The sequence below is a fragment of the Mangifera indica genome, chromosome 3 (genome assembly GCF_011075055.1).
Source record: "Mangifera indica cultivar Alphonso chromosome 3, CATAS_Mindica_2.1, whole genome shotgun sequence".
Classification (NCBI taxonomy): domain Eukaryota; kingdom Viridiplantae; phylum Streptophyta; class Magnoliopsida; order Sapindales; family Anacardiaceae; genus Mangifera; species Mangifera indica.
Genome location: NC_058139.1, coordinates 7,413,092 through 7,432,649, shown reverse-complemented (window position 1 = coordinate 7,432,649; position 19,558 = coordinate 7,413,092). Strand labels below are relative to the sequence as shown.

The 19,558-nt window shown below is 34.9% G+C and overlaps 5 protein-coding genes, 1 long non-coding RNA gene, 1 other non-coding gene and 2 pseudogenes across 7 annotated transcripts; 5 read left to right on the top strand and 4 right to left on the bottom strand.

Moving 5' to 3' along the window:
* Positions 1-152: 152 nt before the first annotated feature.
* Positions 153-1,684, bottom strand: LOC123211488 (the record flags this gene model as incomplete). Its single annotated transcript, XM_044630254.1, has 2 exons — positions 153-554; positions 1,219-1,684. Coding segments are annotated over 2 exons (525 nt in total), but the record flags the coding sequence as incomplete, so codon positions are not given.
* A 998-nt stretch (positions 1,685-2,682) lies between these two features.
* On the top strand, positions 2,683-3,715 carry LOC123209959 (photosystem I reaction center subunit VI-2, chloroplastic-like). Its single transcript, XM_044628072.1, has 3 exons — positions 2,683-2,938; positions 3,035-3,161; positions 3,406-3,715. The coding sequence occupies exons 1-3, from the start codon at positions 2,811-2,813 to the stop codon at positions 3,583-3,585; spliced, it is 435 nt and encodes a 144-aa protein (XP_044484007.1). The 5' UTR covers positions 2,683-2,810; the 3' UTR covers positions 3,586-3,715.
* On the bottom strand, positions 3,248-3,321 carry TRNAT-AGU. The gene has a single exon. It is a non-coding gene; the product is annotated as a tRNA-Thr (tRNA).
* Positions 3,716-4,736: 1,021 nt separating the features above from the next.
* On the bottom strand, positions 4,737-7,006 carry LOC123209961 (rop guanine nucleotide exchange factor 12-like). Its single transcript, XM_044628073.1, has 6 exons — positions 6,431-7,006; positions 6,071-6,342; positions 5,904-5,978; positions 5,563-5,823; positions 5,150-5,470; positions 4,737-5,054 (listed from the first exon to the last, which is right to left on the bottom strand). The coding sequence occupies exons 1-6, from the start codon at positions 6,711-6,713 to the stop codon at positions 4,737-4,739; spliced, it is 1,530 nt and encodes a 509-aa protein (XP_044484008.1). The 5' UTR covers positions 6,714-7,006.
* Positions 4,989-5,849, top strand: LOC123209962. Its single transcript, XR_006501180.1, has 2 exons — positions 4,989-5,125; positions 5,677-5,849. It is a non-coding gene; the product is annotated as an uncharacterized LOC123209962 (long non-coding RNA).
* A 2,499-nt stretch (positions 7,007-9,505) lies between the features above and the next one.
* Positions 9,506-13,093, top strand: LOC123211387 (annotated as a pseudogene).
* A 249-nt stretch (positions 13,094-13,342) lies between these two features.
* On the top strand, positions 13,343-14,475 carry LOC123211388 (annotated as a pseudogene).
* A 400-nt stretch (positions 14,476-14,875) lies between these two features.
* LOC123211389 (dynein light chain 1, cytoplasmic-like) lies at positions 14,876-16,127 on the top strand. The gene is made up of 2 exons (XM_044630077.1): positions 14,876-15,543; positions 15,663-16,127. The coding sequence occupies exons 1-2, from the start codon at positions 15,406-15,408 to the stop codon at positions 15,822-15,824; spliced, it is 300 nt and encodes a 99-aa protein (XP_044486012.1). The 5' UTR covers positions 14,876-15,405; the 3' UTR covers positions 15,825-16,127.
* Positions 16,128-16,581: 454 nt separating this feature from the next.
* Positions 16,582-18,849, bottom strand: LOC123211386 (hydroxyphenylpyruvate reductase-like). Its single transcript, XM_044630075.1, has 2 exons — positions 18,359-18,849; positions 16,582-17,278 (listed from the first exon to the last, which is right to left on the bottom strand). Exons 1-2 carry the CDS (start codon positions 18,779-18,781, stop codon positions 16,760-16,762), a joined length of 942 nt encoding a protein of 313 aa, XP_044486010.1. The 5' UTR covers positions 18,782-18,849; the 3' UTR covers positions 16,582-16,759.
* Between the last annotated feature and the right edge of the window lie 709 nt (positions 18,850-19,558).

Sequence of the window (19,558 nt, the reverse complement as noted above, 5' to 3'; positions counted from 1 at the left end):
AAACATACAACATATCACAATCTTAAAGGAATGTCAAAAAGCACTTAAACCACTTTTTCATTATCTTAAACATGCACCAAATCCAGATAGCAAGAAAAAAGTACTTTTATCCAAGAATAACTTTCAATATTCTAAAAATCAACAAGCATATCACATCAAATTGAGTGCTTAGATTAAGCAACTTTTTCACTCACTTATCATTCATCATTAATAATGTGGCTCTACCCTTAACATAACATGACTTGATGCACAGTATAAGTCTACATGAATTTCCTATTTACCAAAATTTCTTCACATTCTTTCACTCTAGAATTCCAGAATGCTCACACTGAGATATTCATTATCACTTCTAACCTTTTTCATTCAATATTGTAGAATGAAAATGCAAAGGACATTTGACAATAACTAAAACTTTTCACGTGTATATCTTAGCCAATTCGAAAAATATAGCAATGGCAAGTCTAAGGAAAAGTTTAATGCACCAAAGGTGCTCAATTACCGTTTATCGCAACATATTACTGAACATCTGTGCTGCACTTTCTCCAATATCAAGACTGCAACAATTCAAAGTCCAGTTCATGTATAAGTTTCATTGATCACTAACAAGTTGAATACTTAAAGAGGAAATTCCAATAGTTTAAATGAATCATTCCTTGCTCTCTGATTTCAAGTTTGACACTAAAAACATGACTAATTTAGCAACCGTTTACATTGTAAACTAAAAACTTTATCAGAAAACTAATTTTAAGAAATTCAAACACGTCAAAAATGCATTCATAAAAACTCATTTCAACCAAAATTAGTTCCCATTTTCACTACGTATCAATTACAAAAGCCCAATAATTCTGGACGTGAAAGTTTAGTGATAATTTCAACCAAAATAACACCAATTTCAACACAAAAGGAACTCATTTCATGCTGGTCAAATAAAATCCACATCCAAACAGTTCCACAAATATTCAAATCAGAAGATTTCAACGACCAGACCAACCAAAAAAAAAATAAAATGAAACAAACCAATTTCAAAATTCTAAGGCATAAAACGAAATCCACATTCAAGCAGCATCAGAGCATGACTGCATTCAAATAATATTACAATTTAAATAAAATTTAACATTTAAGCAGTATCAAAGCGTTACAAAACCACAACTGAACATCAAAAGAAGGCAAACTAAGCCTGTTGTGCTTGTTCACTCTCTAAGGGAATTCCAAGCTCACCATTAACATTATCTTCTTTCTTATTCCTAGTCCTCGGTGAGATGAGCACCGCAACAAAACTTTTGGTCTTGCTAATGGGTCGGGCCCTTTGAAGCTGAACAACATCGCCAACTTGGAACTGATTATCGGGGTCATGAGCCTGGTACTTCTTCTTCTTCCTAATGCGTTTCTTATAATTTGGGTGAGAGTCCAAACGCAAAACTTCAACGGAGACCGTCTTGTCGTTTGTGGCGCAAACCCTCTGCCTTGCATTGTTTTCATGGCCCTGATTGGTGGGGCCAAAAAGATGGGATTTTGCAGAGGCGTAGAGCGTTTTGAGAGGTGAGAAAGAGGAGTTGACCCATGGAGGTAGTGGGTTTTGCGTGTTGGGAGCGAGAGAGAATGAAGTGATGAAGTCAGAAACAGTGTTTTGAAGACGAGAAACAGGAAATGTTATGGCTGTTAAGGGATTGGGTGTTTTATTTATTTATTTTTTTCTTCTAAAATTTCTTCCATTATTATTCTGGGATAAGAAAGAGAGAGAAGAGAAATGAAGTGTTTTGTTTTTATTTTTGAAAATTTCAGATTTAAGTTAATTATATTCCCCCATTGTCACCAGCCTTCCAAGTGATACTGCAAACAATTTGCAGCAATCCCACAGTATCCGACTTGTCATTTGCGCAGAATGATGCCGCAATCTTCTCCTTTGACAATCAATGTTTCTCTGACATTCAGAGTGGAAGAGGGCGGCTGAAGACTGATTCTGAGATTGCTTCGGACCCCAGGACACAGCCCTATGTAAGTGCAATTGGATACAACAGATTCACTTCTGAATTTCTGAAGCTATCGGATTACAAAATCTTGGTTGAAGAGGGACTGCAGGTTTGGAAATAGCTGAAATCAAGTAAATCTTGGGCTCTTGGCTGAATATTCACAATCAAATTAAATAAGTTAATTTAGATCATAGTTGCTTCGATCCTTAGAATTATGACATATGATCAGAGATCTTTATGAAATTACAAGTAATATTATGAATATTTATTATAAGAATATAAATAAATATATATTTATATGTTATTATATAATTAAATATTATTTTATTTTAAATTTAAATTTATTTAATTATATAATAATATATAACCATTTATTGTAGACACATAATCCTATTATTAAAATATTAACGATCAGAAATCAATCATACGCGTCAGGAGGATGGTGGACAATTTGGGCCTATTTGGGCTTTTTTTCTGCCTTACTTTGAGCAATCTTATCTCAAGCCCCATTTGACCAGAGAAGCACAAAATGGATTAAATCAGCAAACGTCGCTACGACGCCACAATATGGTAAATTCTATTTGGCACCAAATTATGGATTATAATTCACAGAAGATCATAAAATGGATAGGCTTATCTAGCTCTATTCAAAATGGCACCACATAAATGGGATTCCAAATCTCTCAGAGGAATACCCTTTTCGCCACGTGTCCTACTAAGATCCTTGCAAAATATCAAAACCCCAAAAATGCATTTACTTCTCTGATCGTGCAAGTCAACCACCTCCAAGAAAAGTCAGTCAGAAACACAGAGCACACAACTTAACTCCAAACCAAGGTGATGGCATCTCTAGCAACTATAGCTGCGGTGCAACCAACCACCATCAAGGGTCTTGGCGGCAGTTCCCTTGCCGGAACCAAGCTCTCAGTCAAGCCAGCTAGTCAGAGTTTGAGGCTCAAAAAAGTCAGGTTGGTATTCAACTACTAATCAGAGATCAATTCAATTTGCATAAGAAGTTTATTCACAGAAAAATTTCGGCTAATGTTTGAATTGGTAACATGCAGAGCTGGTGCTGTGGTAGCTAAGTATGGTGACAAGAGTGTTTACTTTGACTTGGAGGATTTGGGTAACACTACTGGGCAGTGGGATTTGTATGGCTCAGATGCTCCATCTCCATACAACCCTCTTCAGGTTTGTTTGTTTTTCACCTATATTTGTAAGCAAAATAAATTAATTAAAATTAAAAAATCTGTTATATGAAAAAATATATGCGCCGCTGCTTTCATTGAGAGTCGAACTCAAGACCTCCCGCTTACTAAACGGGTGCTCTAACCAACTGAGCTATGAAAGCTTGGTTTTCCATTCTACAGTGATATTTTTTTTGAGTGTAAAGTGGAAGGTAACTTATTTATTTTGCGTGTATACGGAATTGCAGAGCAAGTTCTTTGAGACATTTGCAGCTCCATTCACCAAGAGGGGATTATTGCTCAAGTTCTTGATATTGGGAGGTGGTATTACCCTTGCATACTTCAGTTCAACTGCTAGTGGTGACATTCTACCAATCAAGAAGGGTCCTCAACTTCCACCAAAGCTTGGTCCCCGTGGCAAGATCTAAATTACTTTGACATCAATCCCCAATTTTATTAACTTTGATTCTATGTATTTTCTTCTTATTGCAAACTTGTAGGTTTCTCCAAATCCTACTTAACATCCCTTCTATTATCAATGCATATATATTTGCTTCATTTTCAGTGCCTTTAACTACAAACTCTTTGTTTAATTATCACTTGGTCTTATTGTCTTAAACTTCTGATTCTGAAGTAAAAAAAAAACCAGAAATCATACAACTGTCAAACACAATTACACATGATGCTTACAGCAAGCTTGGAGAAATCCCAGATGAAAGTCATCACTGAAGCTTATCTCAGTAGCGTTTATTTACTAAAAGAGACCTTGTGCAAGGAAAAGAAAAAAAAACTTACATCTGAAAACAACAGTTTGACTCATTCTTCCTTAGTTACAAAAGATTAAGATGAGAATAAAGAATCAAATGTTCCGCAAATCCTGAGGTTTACACTTGGGGTGTGTTTGGTTGGGGAAATTTATTATTATCTCGATAATCTATCTTTTATTTCATTGTTTGGTTTGTCAGTAATAAAAGATTACAGTAATCTTCTATTATCAATGCTGACGTGACAGGTAATATAGGTGGTAATCTGATTACCACTTTCACCTTAGGTATTTAAAGATTACTGAGGTAATCTTGAGTTTATTATAATTATATTATTATTTATTAATTTTTTGAGATAAAAATAAATTTATTTTTAATTAATAAGACAAATAATATAAAAAATATTTAAAAATAATTATATTCAAAGGCATTTAAGTAAAATAATTTATTAGTAATATTTTATTACCTTTAACTAAACACAATAATTATTTATACCTATCAAATTTTATCAAACATAGTAATTATTTATATCCAGTAATCTTATAAGTAATCTATCTTCAAGATAATCTTTCTATTTTAGTAATCAAACATTACCCAAACTAAACACCCCCTTGAAGGTCAGGCTTTCTCACTCTTTCTTGTGCTTCCTTTTACATCACTTTTTCTCTCTTTCTGGTGTCAGTTTTTCTATTTTTGATGGTTTACATTCTTCCCCTATGATTTACTCAGTGGCGTGCTGTTGGACTTCTTAGACTAGTTAAGCCGTCAAGGTAAGAAGCCCTCTTCTGAGTCACTATGTCTGCAAGTTTTTGTGTCTATTTGCTTTCACCTTCTTTTGCAGGTTCATCGTATTGATCTTCTGGGTTCATCTTTTCTTCATAATCGCCTTGCTCTGCATCCCAACCCATAAAATCTAACAGTGTCTGTATCTTTACATTTGAAGCGCTGTGTTCCAGTAAACATTCTGTTCCTGTCATTTCATTATCTATTAAAGGATTTCTTGTATCATTTGCTTCAGATGGATTTTTACTGACATAATCGGCATAGAGTACATCTTCGATTCGAGACAAGACTGTATAGGCCAAAGTTTCAAGTATTCTGGAATAACTTTCCAGGACTGCCTGCCCAACATCCTATTATGCAAAGAACAAATCAGTGAAAAAGCTCTTTGAACATCACATGGCAGCCATTGTTTTTCCAACTGGTAACAACACTAGTCTCTTTTTACCTTGTTGTATTGAATTTTGCTAACATCTAGTGAAGATTGAGGAATTCCAGGGAATCTTTGTTTGAGGATGATTAAGATTGTCTCTGCTCTCTCTTCAAAGAGTTCTCTCTTCTCCATGCTCACACCTGAACCCCAACCTGATTTTCCATCTTTTTGGACCATCTTTCTCTTCCAAATCACTATGGAAGCCTCCATTCTGTTCTTGAGGCCCAGGATTTTGTGTTCTGATGATAAGTCCATTGTGGAGAGGAATTGGTCAGGATTAAAATATTCAACCGTAATACTTCGATAGATTGAGTCTCCAAGACTTGCCCTCCCATTCTAAAAAAGAACCGTATGAAAGTAGTGAGGCATTGATCTTAGCCATGAACATATGCTACATTTTAGAAAGACTTGTTCTGTCTTACTATTACCTTAGGCAACGATTCAATGTAATTCTCAGGGATCTCCATTTCTGATAGAACTTGAGAATTTATGGCCATGGCAGCCTTGAGCACTTGGTTTACACAATCTTTTTGAAATTGCAGAAATTTTCTTGCCACTTCGGATAGGCCTCCTTCAGGAACTTTAACCGTAGGCAGCCACCACTTATCACCATTCCTTTTGGCGCCATCTGGAGCGTCCTTTGATAGATAATAGAACTCATTTTTGTCCTTGAAATTGTCTAAACAATCCTGCAAATAAAAAATGTGATATTCCTTGAATTGAAAATGCATAAGCCTCAATGAACCGCATGACAAATGAATCTACTTACAAGAAGCATTGCATCAAGCTTGCGCAATGCAGGGATGTTCATGTGAAGATCATTTCTTTGTCGTGTCACCATGATCTTTAAAATCAAGTAACACAAGATTCATATCAAGATTTGATCTCAAGAAAATAAGGAAAAGTTAAGATCATGTATAATAATTATATGGGTACCTCCATACTGCTGCCATCGTTAGATTTCTGTCGAGAAGCAACAAATTCAACTATGTGATCAGTCACCGATAAGAGCCAATCGATTTCTTTCCTCCACCTAGCTTTTGTTTCAGCTGCCATGGGCTCCAAACGGTTTTGCTCACTGAATGCAGAAGCTGCAAGGTTCGTAATGGCATTCGACAATGCTAAAGCTGATGAAACACCCTTTCCTCCACCAGACATATCCTCCCCCAGAAGCAATTTAGCAAATCTTTCCTTCATTTGCTCCATATCTGAACAAGCAAAAAATCTATATTAAATGAATTATTCATATGGAAGCAAGTATTCGCTAGTAGTTTAGAACTTTGATATTGGACTGACCGTGTTGGAGTTTTTCAATATACTGAGAAGCATCCATAGAGTCTTCCCTGGAATGGCGAGACTTCCCCCTATCGGATCGAGTAGTACCCCTGCCAAGCCGTGGCTTTTCAGATGAAGGTTGATCTTGTCGAGCTTTTAAAGCAATCCTAAACAAACTCCCATCTTCCATAGCAGGTTCACTTTCTCTACTGCCAGTCTCACTGCTCAAACTCCTAGAATGGAACCTTTTGAAGCGAAACAATGACCCATAATTTTCCTGTTCTTGTCCCAACGCTCGAACCATGTATATCCAACACACAGTTTATGTACAGTGAACAGGGGGGAGGAGAGAAAACCCTGTAAAACAAAACCTCTCACCAGTTCAAGGCTCTAGGAAAGAATGATAACAATCTTCCAGGAAAGAAAGAAAGAAAATAACGTCAAGACCCTCCTGCTAAGAATAGCATGGAATGGAATCACAGACGGAGAAAATCAATTTGATTAATGTTTTGTTTAAGAGAGTTGGAAGAAAGTGGAGTCCATGTTCAGAGAAATGGGGTGGTTGAGACTTGAGAGAGAGCAAACTTACTGTTTGTGACAAATTGGATGGTTATTGTTTGATTTGGAAGTCAAAGGTACCAAAAATTCAGGCTGGGCACAGAAGATTGTGAAGCTTGCCATTATTTTTGTTGTATATTTTCTTACTAGGATTATCCCGCGGCACCAAGATATATGGAACACATGACAAAATTATATATAGAATACCATAATTTTTTAGTATACGATTCTTATTTGGTTTACTTTTAATAAATAAAAATAAATTAATTGGTTTATTTATTGGCATTTGTTCTATATATGAATCGAGAATGTCACTTTTGGACATTCATTGAACATCCTGATGCAAAATCTTGGTTTTAATTAACAGAATAACATGGAGATTATTATGTATGATTTTGTGGGATTGGATGAATGATATAATAAAATGATAACAAATATTAGTAATATATTAATGATTATTATATAATTTGGTTTGAATGAGATTTTTCCTTATTGAAAAAAAAATTTCTTTGTCTATAATTTTAAGATAAAAATCTTTAAATTTCTCGAATCAAACTGTCATTCAATAGATATTTACAGTCTGACATCAAAAACATAAATTCAAATATGGAAAATTGTTAAAACCGGATAAGAAATTTAGTATTGTTTTTTTTTTTTTCATTTTAATTGGATGGATTGATGTATTGTTAAAAATATTTGGATTACTTTAGATTTTTACGAGGTGAACCAAACTCAAATACCCTTTAGTTTGAATTCGATTCGAATAAAAAATAGTTTGATTTGAATTTAGTTCAATTTCATTAAGCCAACATTAAGAGAAATTTAAGTTTAGTTTGAATGAAAATAGTTTAGTTCGAATTTAACTTGAATTAATGATTTAAATTCATGACTTAGATATATAATTCAAATTCGTGGTTTGAATTCATAACTTATTGATAAAAAGATATAATTTAACAATTATTTAATATAATTTGAATCGAGTTATGAGTCAAATTCAAACCGAATCAAGTCATTTATCTAGTTTATGAGTCAAATTTCTTAACTCAAACTCGATTCATATTCAAAGTAAATTAATTTAAATCGAATTGAATCGAACTGAGTTAACTTTTGAGGTCGAGCCAACTTGGTTTGGGTCTAATAGTATCTATGAATTTAGGGGTGTAATAGTAAGATTTAAAACTTTGAGGATGATGAATTGGATTTTTCCAAGTTTAGCATTTAGGCATGGAGTCTCAAGTTTAGGTATGACTATTTAGGCCAAACGATTATTTAACCCTCAAGTTTAGGTGTTATCTCAATGTCACACTCATGAGGTTTGAAAATCCAAATATCTCACCCATTCATTAAAAATTTTAGTAATAGTTAGAGGTAAAATAATCATTTAATAAAAAATTTTAAAAATCTAAAATTTTATTACGTTTGCCCCCCTCAGCTTAAAAATCTCATAATTCCCCACACCTGAAGTTTGAAAAATCACAAGTTTTCCCCTTAGGTTTTGCAAATTGTCATCGGAGATGGCTGTCTCCAATGGCGTTGGCTCTCCCTTCGGGATTAACTCTCCTTGCCAATTACTTTTTAGCCATCATGAAGCCCATCTCCTTTAACGAAGATGATTCGTCTTTGTCCGAGACAAAGACCACCGTTAGAGGTCTCAGACAAAGACGACTTCGTCGTCTGAGACCTTCAATGGTGGTCTTCATCTTGGATGAAGACAAAATCATCTTTCTCCAAGATGAAAACAATCCGATGAAGATGATTTCATCTTCGTCAGAGGAGATAAGCTTCGTTGGTGGCTGAAAAGTGATCAACATGAAGATTAAGCCAAGAGGGAGAGCCAACACCACTGGAGACGATGGAGTTTGCAAACCCTAAGGGAAATTTTTTGATTTTTCAAACTTCAGGTGGGGGTGCATTATGAGATTTTCAAGTTAAGAGGGGGTAAACGTAATAAAACTTTAGTTTTTTGTTAAATAACAGTTTTATCCTTAACTTTAATTAAGATTTTTAACGGATGGGTGAGACTTTTGGATTTTCAAATCTCACGAGTGTAACATTAAGATAGCACCTAGGTGGGAAATAATCCTTTGGCCAACTATTTATAGGGTTGAATGTATTCATGGTGTTTTAGGAGTGTATAAATGTAAGACTTTGAAAGTTAGAGATTATATGAAATTCATGACAATGGATTTTAGGCATGAATTAACAATTTTTTAAAATTATGTTTATTTATTCTAAGGTAAACCACATTATCATTATAAATAGATTGAATTTGAACTGAGTTTGTTTAATTTTAAAAATAAATTTAACTTAAATGAATTTAGTTTAAACAAATTTGAATTTAAGCTTAAATATAAGAGTTAAATAGATTTTAATTTAATCTCAAACTCAAAAAATTTTGATATAAATAAATTAAAATAACATCATTTTAACCAATTAAATTTGCTATTTAACCAATATTTTTGGCCACCCTTATAAGTTTATTAATTTTATCAATTTCATATATTAATAAAATATATTTAAATTCAACATAAAGAAAATATGAAATTCTAGAACGACGACGTTTCTATCTGCTCTTTCCTCTGGTTCAAACGCGCACGGCAGCCCATCCGAAACGGAACTTTCCGAAAATACCGGACACAGAACCATGCTTCGGTAAATTATAGAAACCCATCAAACTTAGCCAAAATCCCACTGGGTTCATCTTTTTGTTTTCCTGCTTTTCAATGGAGTCAATCGGGGTTCAGATGACGAGTCCCGCGAACACGTACTTGGAACAAGAACTTGAGAAGCGGTTTAACCTGTTCAAGTTCTGGAACTTTCCAGACAAGTCCCAGTTCCTGAACTCGCACAAGAACTGCATCCGTGCAGTTGTCGGGAATGCCACGGACGGCGCCTACGCTGAACTGATAGAAACTTTGCCGAAGCTTGAGATCGTGGCGAGTTTCAGTGTGGGGCTTGACAAGGTTGACTTGGGGAAGTGTAAAGAGAAGGGTATAAGAGTCACCAACACTCCTGATGTGTTGACTGATGACGTAGCGGATTTGGCAATTGGGTTGATTTTGGCTGTGTTGAGGAGGTTGTGTGAGAGTGATCGGTATGTGAGGAGTGGCCAGTGGGAGAGAGGAGATTTAAGTTGACTACTAAGGTTAGTTGGATTTTTTTTTGTCTGATTAAATGTTGGTATTTTCTTTTCATGGATTAGTGTTGAATTGTCTGCTCGCATTTTTCTTGGCGTATGATTTCATAATGTTTGGAATTTTGTAAATTTTTAGTGTTTTTTGAGTTTAATTGGTGCTAAAACCGTTATAATCTTATTAATAATAACCTTATAAGAACTGAAATGTGAAAAAAAAAAAAAAACAATTCATATTTCTTTCAAGGGCATTCGTGATGTTGGTTATATAGTGACTAGTGGTTTCGAATCTGATTTTAAGCTCTAATCTGCTTATCAAAACTGTCTCTCTAGCTTTTTTTTTTCTCTTGTGCGCTTACAAGGTGACTTTGTATTATGTTTCAGGTGAGGAGTTAGTTTTTATTCATTTTTTTCCAATTTGAGCTAGAGCTGTTATAATCATTGGCAGAGCCGCAGGGGTTGAAATCCCCAGAGGCAGATATGCCGTAGGCTCTATGAGAGTAATATTTGGGTGTAAGAGTGGTAACTGATGATATGATGTTTTGGGAAAGTGAAGAAATAATTTCAGGGTTTACATTTGTACTGAGAAAAGTTAATCAATATATTTTGATTGAATCTGGTATTAGATTATTTGTTATTAAGCTATTTTTATGGTTTTAAAGGCTTTCTCAAAGAAACATTGTTTAAACTCCATTCTTTATTATTATGTATGCTGACAAAATGCTGAGACTTATGGTGCTTTTCTCTGCACATATGTAGCTCTTGGAGTTCTTCTGATTGTACCATTGCAATGCATTGCCTTTGATTTACCTTTCATAAATTATGTTTCGAAAAAAAAAATTGTTGATTAGGAGAAGCAACATCTATTTTTTGAGTTCTTTGGCAATATGTATTAAGCAATTTGTTTCATAGCATATAATATTTGACAACTCATAAGCTGAGAGCATAGGTGCAACTGTGGTTGTTTGCTCGTTTCTTGTTCTTGCCTGATTATAAGTAATTGTGTGAGGGCTGCATTTGAGTTTGTTTCTTTTGGATGTTGAAAATAGTTTCATTGACCAATATGATACTTTTTCATATTGCCTTTATATAATTACTGTATTAGTGATATCATGCTAAATGTTTTAGCAGTTTTCTTAATTTATACTGCATAAACATTTTAACTCATTGCATGCTTTTAAGTTGGCTTATTTGTTGTATGTGTTAGTTAAGATACAGAAGTCTAGAAGAGAAGTTTTCTTATGAGGTTAATTGAAAATGCTTTTTTAAGTGTGATGTCATTTCAAATGAGAAGAAACTTAGCTGCATTTTAATTTGTCACAGTTTTTATTAGGATATAAAAAGTTAAGTTGGACTCGCTTTTACCTTCCTTAATGTCTCTACTTATCTGGTTTTTTAGCAACCGAAAATTGAATACATATTGTTTTGTTGTGGATTGAAATCAAGTGGTGAAGGTTAATTCTACAATGTATGATATGCATTTAGTTTATCTAGACAGAGTTACGTTGGGCTTAGTTCTGCATATATTAGGTGTGATGCCCTGTTGTTCAGAATCCTTACGAGACATGGGTTGTTTCCACGTCCAGATATGGCCAATTGTTGTTTTTCACTTTCTTGTTTATTTTCCTTAAAAATGAAGAAAAATAGGTCCAATTTTTACTCCATCAATGCTTTTTTTCTCTAAAAAAGTGGGGGAATGTCTTGTACTGCGATTAACATATCTTGAGTGTCTATCATTAATTAATGTCAACTGTATTGTTGAAGGGAATAGTTGGGTGAGATTGTATTTAAAAATCCTTGTTCTGAACTAATTTTCTTAGTTGTAGCCAAAATTTACCAATTCCTCTCGGTAGACCACCTCTGCTGGTGTGTCACTATTTCTTTCCACCAAGAGGGATCTCCTCAGCTTTGCTGTGTCACTCAGAGCCTTATTATTTTTCACAAATGTATGAATATCAAACTTGAACTATAATATATAACCTGTTGAGTTATGAGCTAATAGAACTTTTATCAGTTTTTATCAGTACACAACAGATCACATGCTGATCGCATAGCGTGATTAATATTAATGGTATTGGTGCAAATTTATATATTTTGTTGGTAATTTTGCCTCCATTATCATATGATCAGTGATGTTTTTCCAATGAATTTTTCTTGATTAATGACTCAGCTATGCGTTTTGTATTTTCTAAATTTGTTTCTCTTCTTTTTGTTTCTAATTGAAAATTTTTGTTCATTATTTCAGTTCACTGGAAAAACAGTTGGTATTATTGGATTGGGAAGAATTGGCATGGCTATTGCGAAGAGAGCTGAAGCATTTAGATGCCCAATCAGTTACTACTCTAGAACCGAGAAAGCAGATTTGAAATACAAATACTATCCAAGTGTAGTTGAGTTGGCCTCCAACTGTCATTCTAGTTGTTGCATGCCCATTAACAGAAGAAACCCATCATATAATCAATCATGAAGTCATTGATGCATTGGGACCAAAGGGTGTTCTGATCAACATTGGGAGAGGTCCCCATGTGGACGAACCTGAGCTCGTGTCTGCACTGGTTGAAGGTCGTCTAGGTGGGGCTGGGCTCGATGTCTTTGAACATGAGCCTCATGTGCCAGAGGAGCTGTTTGGTCTTGAAAATGTTGTCCTTACACCACATGTAGGAAGTGGCACAGTGGAAACCCGCAAGGAAATGGCTGACCTTGTACTTGGGAACTTGGAGGCTCACTTTCTTAACAAACAACTGATTACTCCGGTGGTTTGATTGTTTCATGAAGATGCCATTTCAAGGTACTTATTGGTGGCTTCATCTTGCCGTGCTGCACATTATGTTCAAAGATAATTGTTTCAAGAACATGCTGAAACATGTGTTGAACTTTTACTTGAACGAGATGCATTTAAAATCTTAATCAGCATGCTTCAAGCAATTGTACTTAACTGTTTAGGTAATTATGAAATTCATTAATGATGAATGACGATGGCAACATTTGTGTTCTGATCTTCCCAACATCAGCCCACCTTGCAGAAGAGCTTGGTGATAGCTTGAAAGCGTTCAAGTTATGACACTTCTAATTATATGCATAAAAAAATTATAATCCTTGGAATAAATATAAATACTATATTAGAGAAAATCTGATGCAGACTGGATAACAAGGAATGCGAAGTGTCATCAATAAGCATGAAGCCAATTGACATATGCAAACCAGAGAGTGCTGTGGTTTGATTGCACTCGAAAAACATGAAGCCAACGTTTGATTGAAAAAAAGTTGCCCTCGATGTAGATGTGCTATCTTTAAGTTTTCTTCTAAAGACGACAAAGTACACAAACAAAATTTGTTTCTTTTTGATGCCTGGGCCTGCATAATGCTGCAGAAAATGAAAAACTCTAGCTAGAATTACAACACAATGAGCCGTGCAAAACAAAAGAAAATAAAAAAAATACATAACCTCTTCCACTGCTTTGAACTCAGCTCAGATCAAGTCACTTTGAAGTTCAATCTTCGCTCTCACAACACCACCAAGATGGACAACATATGTGTCTTGATGGTCTGCCCACATCAACCTACATCGAAGAAGAGCTTGAGAAAAGTTTCAAACTGTTGAAGTTACGGCAACACGAAGACTAAAACCAGTTCATCAGGACTTACTGCATCTCCATTAGAGCTCTTGTTGGTAGCGGCAAAGCGGGGGTGAATGCGGAACTGATTAAATCGTTTGCTAAACTTGAGATCATCTTGAATTACAGAGTTGGATTAGACAAGATTGACTTGGCTAATTGTAAAGAAAAGGGTGTTACAGTTACCAGCACCCCTGATGTGCTGACTGATGATGTTGCAGACTTAGCAATTGGGTTGATATTGGCTGCATTGAGGATGATTTGCGAGAATGATGCATATGTGAGATGCAATTTCAGTCACAACTCAATAACTGAGAAACTAAACTTTAACCACAAGTACTATCCCACCGTTATTGAATTGAAATCAAACTGCCAAATCCTGGTTGCTGCGTGCTCCTTAACCAAAGAACACGACACATCATCAATCAAGAAGTCATCAAACCAGAGCTGGTACCAGCATTAGTTGAAGGCAGACTAGATGGTGCTGGACTTGATGTGTTTGCACATGAGCCTCAAGTCCCTGAAAAGCTTTTTGGATGAAATGTTGTGTTATTGCCTCATGTTGGAATTGGCGCAGTAGAAACTGCAAGGCCATGGTTGATCTTGTCATTGGAAACTTGAAGGCTCCCTTCAACAACCATTGCACACCCTGCAGTTTAATTGAACTTGCAAGCTTACTCTGATTTTTGTTTATGTTTCTAGTGATCAGAGACTTCCTTGTGTCCACAAATTTGGCAATATTGCTTGATATTATTAACCAATTCGTGGTGTATTTTTGTCATCAAATATATGACCTTAGCTTAATTAGAAGGTACACGAACTATAGATAAGGATCATGTAAGATAATTGCATGATCATTGTCAGAATATGGAGAGTTCTGAATTATAAAATTCGTTTTGATTCTTCCTTTTTTGTTTTTTGGTATGAGGTTTCTTACATGATAGATTTTAAGCTGTCTTTGTCTTGCCTAATTGCATTATTTTTCCTTTCAGATAATGAGACGAAATCACATCTTTTATTTTTTTTGAAATCTCATTCAGATATTTCACCAAACAAAAATATCTAATAGATATTTTTTATGGGATAGAAACTTTACTGGATAATAATGTATGATTATCCAGGAAATGAAAATATTAAGCAAAAAGTCACATTTGGTTCATCAATAATCTAAGTTTCTTCAATTTGAGGCATTCTTTTTTCCTTTTCATATGATATATCAAATGTTTGATTTCTATTATTTAGCATCCCCAGAAGAAGAGATAAAATCTTATAATAAAAAAATAATATCCTCATAATGAGTTAATAAAGGAGAACACATATCCTCAAGTATAGTAAAATACTACTAATTCTTGACTTATCTGGAGCCTCCTCGGCTTTATCTTTACAATCTTTATCCAAGGATGAAGAAAAAAGCACAGGCAGAGGGAAAAAATGTGTAAGTAACCTTGACAATGTCAGAAAAAGTTGCCTAAATATTTATCAATTTGATTACTCACTCCTCTACTTTTGGAAGAAGAGAGGGAGGCTTTCAAGGGGTTTCCTTTTTTGAGTCCTTGATTTTTAACACTAGAAAAGCAATACAGATATTTGGAGAATGTTTTTGTTCCTCAACTTTGAAGATAAGAGCTACATTGGATAGTTTCATATCTTGTCTCAAGTGGGCTGTTTTTGTCTTGAAGATTAAAGAGAAAATGTTGGAAGGCAAAGCTTTGATTCAAGATACTGATATGTCTGTGAAGATGCAGATCCATGCCATGACTTGTGCTTCTCAAGCTCTTGATCTTTATGATGTCTCTGAATGCGAATCTATAGCTGGCCATGTCAAAAAGGTAACAACTTCATGTTGCTTGTGAAATTCTAAGTTATTTTTTGCTTCATTTTTCTTCAGGATAAATTTTCAACAATTTATCTGAATCTTTTTTTTCTTTTTTGTGTATAAAATTTGAAGGAGTTTGACGAGATATATGGAGGAGGATGGCAATGTGTGGTGGGTTCAAAGTTTGGCTGTTTTTTCACTCATTCTGAAGGGACTTTCATCTACTTTACATTAATGTCTCTCAAGTTTCTCATATTCAAAGCCCCTTTTTGTCCCCCCTCCTCTCCATATTGATGTACCAATGTGTTTGGTTGCGAGGAAATGTTAGGAGAAAAAGGCAGAAAACAGAGGTTAAGAAAAGCGCTGCAAATTTCTTTATTTTACCATTTCCTGTGTTTTTGGTTATATCTTTGATGTATATTTGACGCGGCTGTTTGAAGAACGGCAAAGAACACAACGCCAGAGGCGCACACATGGAGTTGGGTTTTCGTTGGATTCTCTATGGGACTTATAGACTTCTGCAATGCCTCGATGAGCATGCACAATTTTCCATTTTCCATCTCCATACATGAATAAGATGTTCTGTTTGTCTTGTTATTCTATTTTCTTTATGCATTCTCATCTTATCTTCATTGTCCTTGGTTGAGAGAGAGCTGATGAAAATAAGATAATATGAAGGGAAATATTTGCAAGTGTTCAATAACAGAGTTTAATGTTAGGCTACCATTTGCAGAAGTATCTCACAACACAAAATTTACTTTGAAATGAAAAACAATCATGACATTTCTGATCACCCTAAATTAGGATTTGCATTCAATACAAACTTAATTCCCAGCTACCCATGTTAGACAAGTCCAACAAATCATTTGTTATGACGGGAGGCAAGACATCAATGAAGAATTGGTTAAACAAAATTGATGAAAACCGGAATGTGAATCCAGAAAGGAAACGACTACCAAGTTTAATCTTATTGCTCCAATTGAAAGTTCCATGTCCAAAAATTGAATAATTATTAATGGAGGTTTATCATCTAAGCCTAACAAATGCAATATAACAGGCCAACAACCAGTTATCACTATCATAAATCAACTTTCCAGGGAATGGAAAATAGCCAAAATGTTGAGAATAATTTTAAAGTTCCTTTTAACTAGAATATGGTCAACAAAATTATAATCTATTTAAATCAACACCCAAGACCCCTATTTAGACTTTCATACCTTCTAATACAATCAAATAACTGGAGTCAATAGGGGCTTTTTACTAAAGTGTGCCACCAAGTTCCCGATCACAAGGTCTGCCATCACCTTACTGGTTTCCTCAGTGTCACTTCCGACATGAGGCAAGAGAACTACATTATCAAGTCCAAACAATTGTTCAGGAACTTCAGGCTCATTTTCATACACATCAAGACCTGCTCCTGCCAATCGTCCTTCGAGCAATGCAGACACGAGCTCAGGTTCATCTATATGTGCACCTCTTCCAATGTTGATGAGAATACCATCTCGACCCAATGCATCAATGACTTTACGGTTGATGATGTGGTGAGTTTCTTCAGTCAAAGAACATGCCACAATGAGAATTTGACAATTGGTGGCTAATTCGATTATATTTGAGTAGTATTTGTAATTTGCACATGATTTCTGAGATCTGGAATGGTAGCCGATAGGGCAGCCAAAAGCTGTAGCTCTCTTTGCAACTGCCAATCCAATTCTGCCCAACCCAACAATTCCAACTGATTTACCACTGAACTGAAAGAAAAGAAGACAGATGATTCAATTTGAAATGTAGACACAAAAACAAGATGAAAGTGCATAAAGAAATATAGTGAATACAGCTAATTTGTGAATTGGAAAACACACATGTACAGGATACGCAGTGCACACCACCATCAAATCTAAAAAGAGCACTGACCAATCATTATGAAACAAATGACTGCAAAACTTGAAGACAGAAACAAATGCTTCTATGTTAAGAAATCACACAGAAATGATGTTTTGTGAGTTGGCTCGTTCACATAATGACAATGCTCTGTGGTTCAAGGAATTCCCTAAATTGTTTTATGCATCTTCTCTGGCAGGACAGGACTTCCATCTTACTTTCAATCTAAAAAGCCTCAAATATACATTATGGCCACAAAAAGATTGTCCATGTATTTTTATGTCATCCACACACTGACAAACATCAAAGGAACTTCATACCAAATTAAAGGAAAAAACAAACTGAATATAGAATTCAGAATTCTCTATGTTATGACAATTATCATGCAATAACCTTACATGACCATCATCTATAATCCCTATACCTTTTACATAAGCTAAGGTGATATGTTTGATGACAAAAGTACACCATGAACAGAACAGAATTCACCACTCTGCTAAAACCCAGGCCCTGTTAACAATACTTCGAATCATCCATCAATGCTAAAATCACCCAAAAAGGATCTAATTGGCCACTGCATTGATATAAATTTCCATAGTTGGCCCCTAGGGCTTAAAAACCCAACATAATGATTTGATTCTAAGATTTGCAAAAAGGGATTCAGAAATATGGAACTTATAGCTATCTAAGGCTCAAGAAAAGAACACTAATGACGATATTAACCAAATTGTGCTAACAAAAAGATATAAAAGCCTGTAAAACAAGAATTTTTTCTAGTCTGTCACATTATCAACATATTCATTAACCAAATTCATATAGAAATTGCATCAATTTAAGAAAGCATATATTCATTAAGGTAACACAAAAACCCAACATTTTTCAATCCAATCACATAAGCCTTTAAAAAGCACCAAACAATGATCAAAACAAAAGCATCCCACATCACAAACCTTAGAACTCAATGCAAGCTCACAACTTTTCCACTTTCCACACTTGATAAACTCATCACCAACACAAACCCTTCTCAGAACTGCCAAAATCAACCCAACAGCCAAGTCTGCCACATCATCAGTCAAAACATCAGGAGTATTGGTAACTCTAACACCCTTATCTCGACACGTATCCAAGTTAATCTTGTCCAGGCCCACACTGTAACTTGCAACTATTTCCAAATTTGCCAGTGACTCTATCAGCTCTGAATCCGCCCCGCATTTTGTGTCGCCCACCACTGCTTTTATGTGACTTGAGTTTTGTTGAAGGAACTTGGATTTGCAAGATTGAGTCCAGAGTTTGAAGAGATTGAAGCGACTTGAGAGCTCTTGTTCAAGATATGTGGACATTGGTGAGGTCATCAGGACACCAATTTTCTCCATTTGTCAGAAATTTAAAAACTTTGCTTTGGATTTCTGAAAGCAAGTTGTTATGGTAATCACTTGTCAGACCTTATGCACTGGCAGTTTTTACGTGTTTTGGAGTACTGAAACGCACCGTTTTCGGTTGAAGAAAAGGATAGAATTTATTGATTTGAGTAAAGAAATTAATCAAATTAAAAAAATAATATATGCATAATTTATATAATGACTTTTTATTATTTGCATATAAATTTATATTTATTATTTATGTATATAATTTTATTATTAAATCAATCATTTGAAAAGCGTTTTATATCATTTTAACAAAAAATTATTATTAATTTATCTTTAATAATCTTCTTAAAAACATTTAAACAAAATAACTCCATGTCACATATTGGTTAACAAAGGAGTTTACGTGATAATTTACATTATAAGCATATTTTAATGTAACCGCAGGAAAAGTGGGGCGGAGTTACTGACCACTTGTTTCATGCTCTCAGTTTTTCCCTTTTTCCCTTGTCTAACATTTGTAGTTCTCACTTCATGTAAATTTTTGCAGACATATCTTAGAGTTGCTTTGGCATCAGGGTCAATGCTGTCTTGCGTTTGTTGTATGCCTAGGTAACCCATATGTGTCCACTGTTCTGGGATTTTTCCTTTCGATGCAAAACAATGGTTTGAAGTGTTGTCAAGTATTGGTATGTGTGAGAAGTGGGATAGGATTCTGCTCACTTTATTTCTTATTGGTACCTTATGACTTTGTTAGATTTTGAGTACAAATGATAGGTTTTAAAA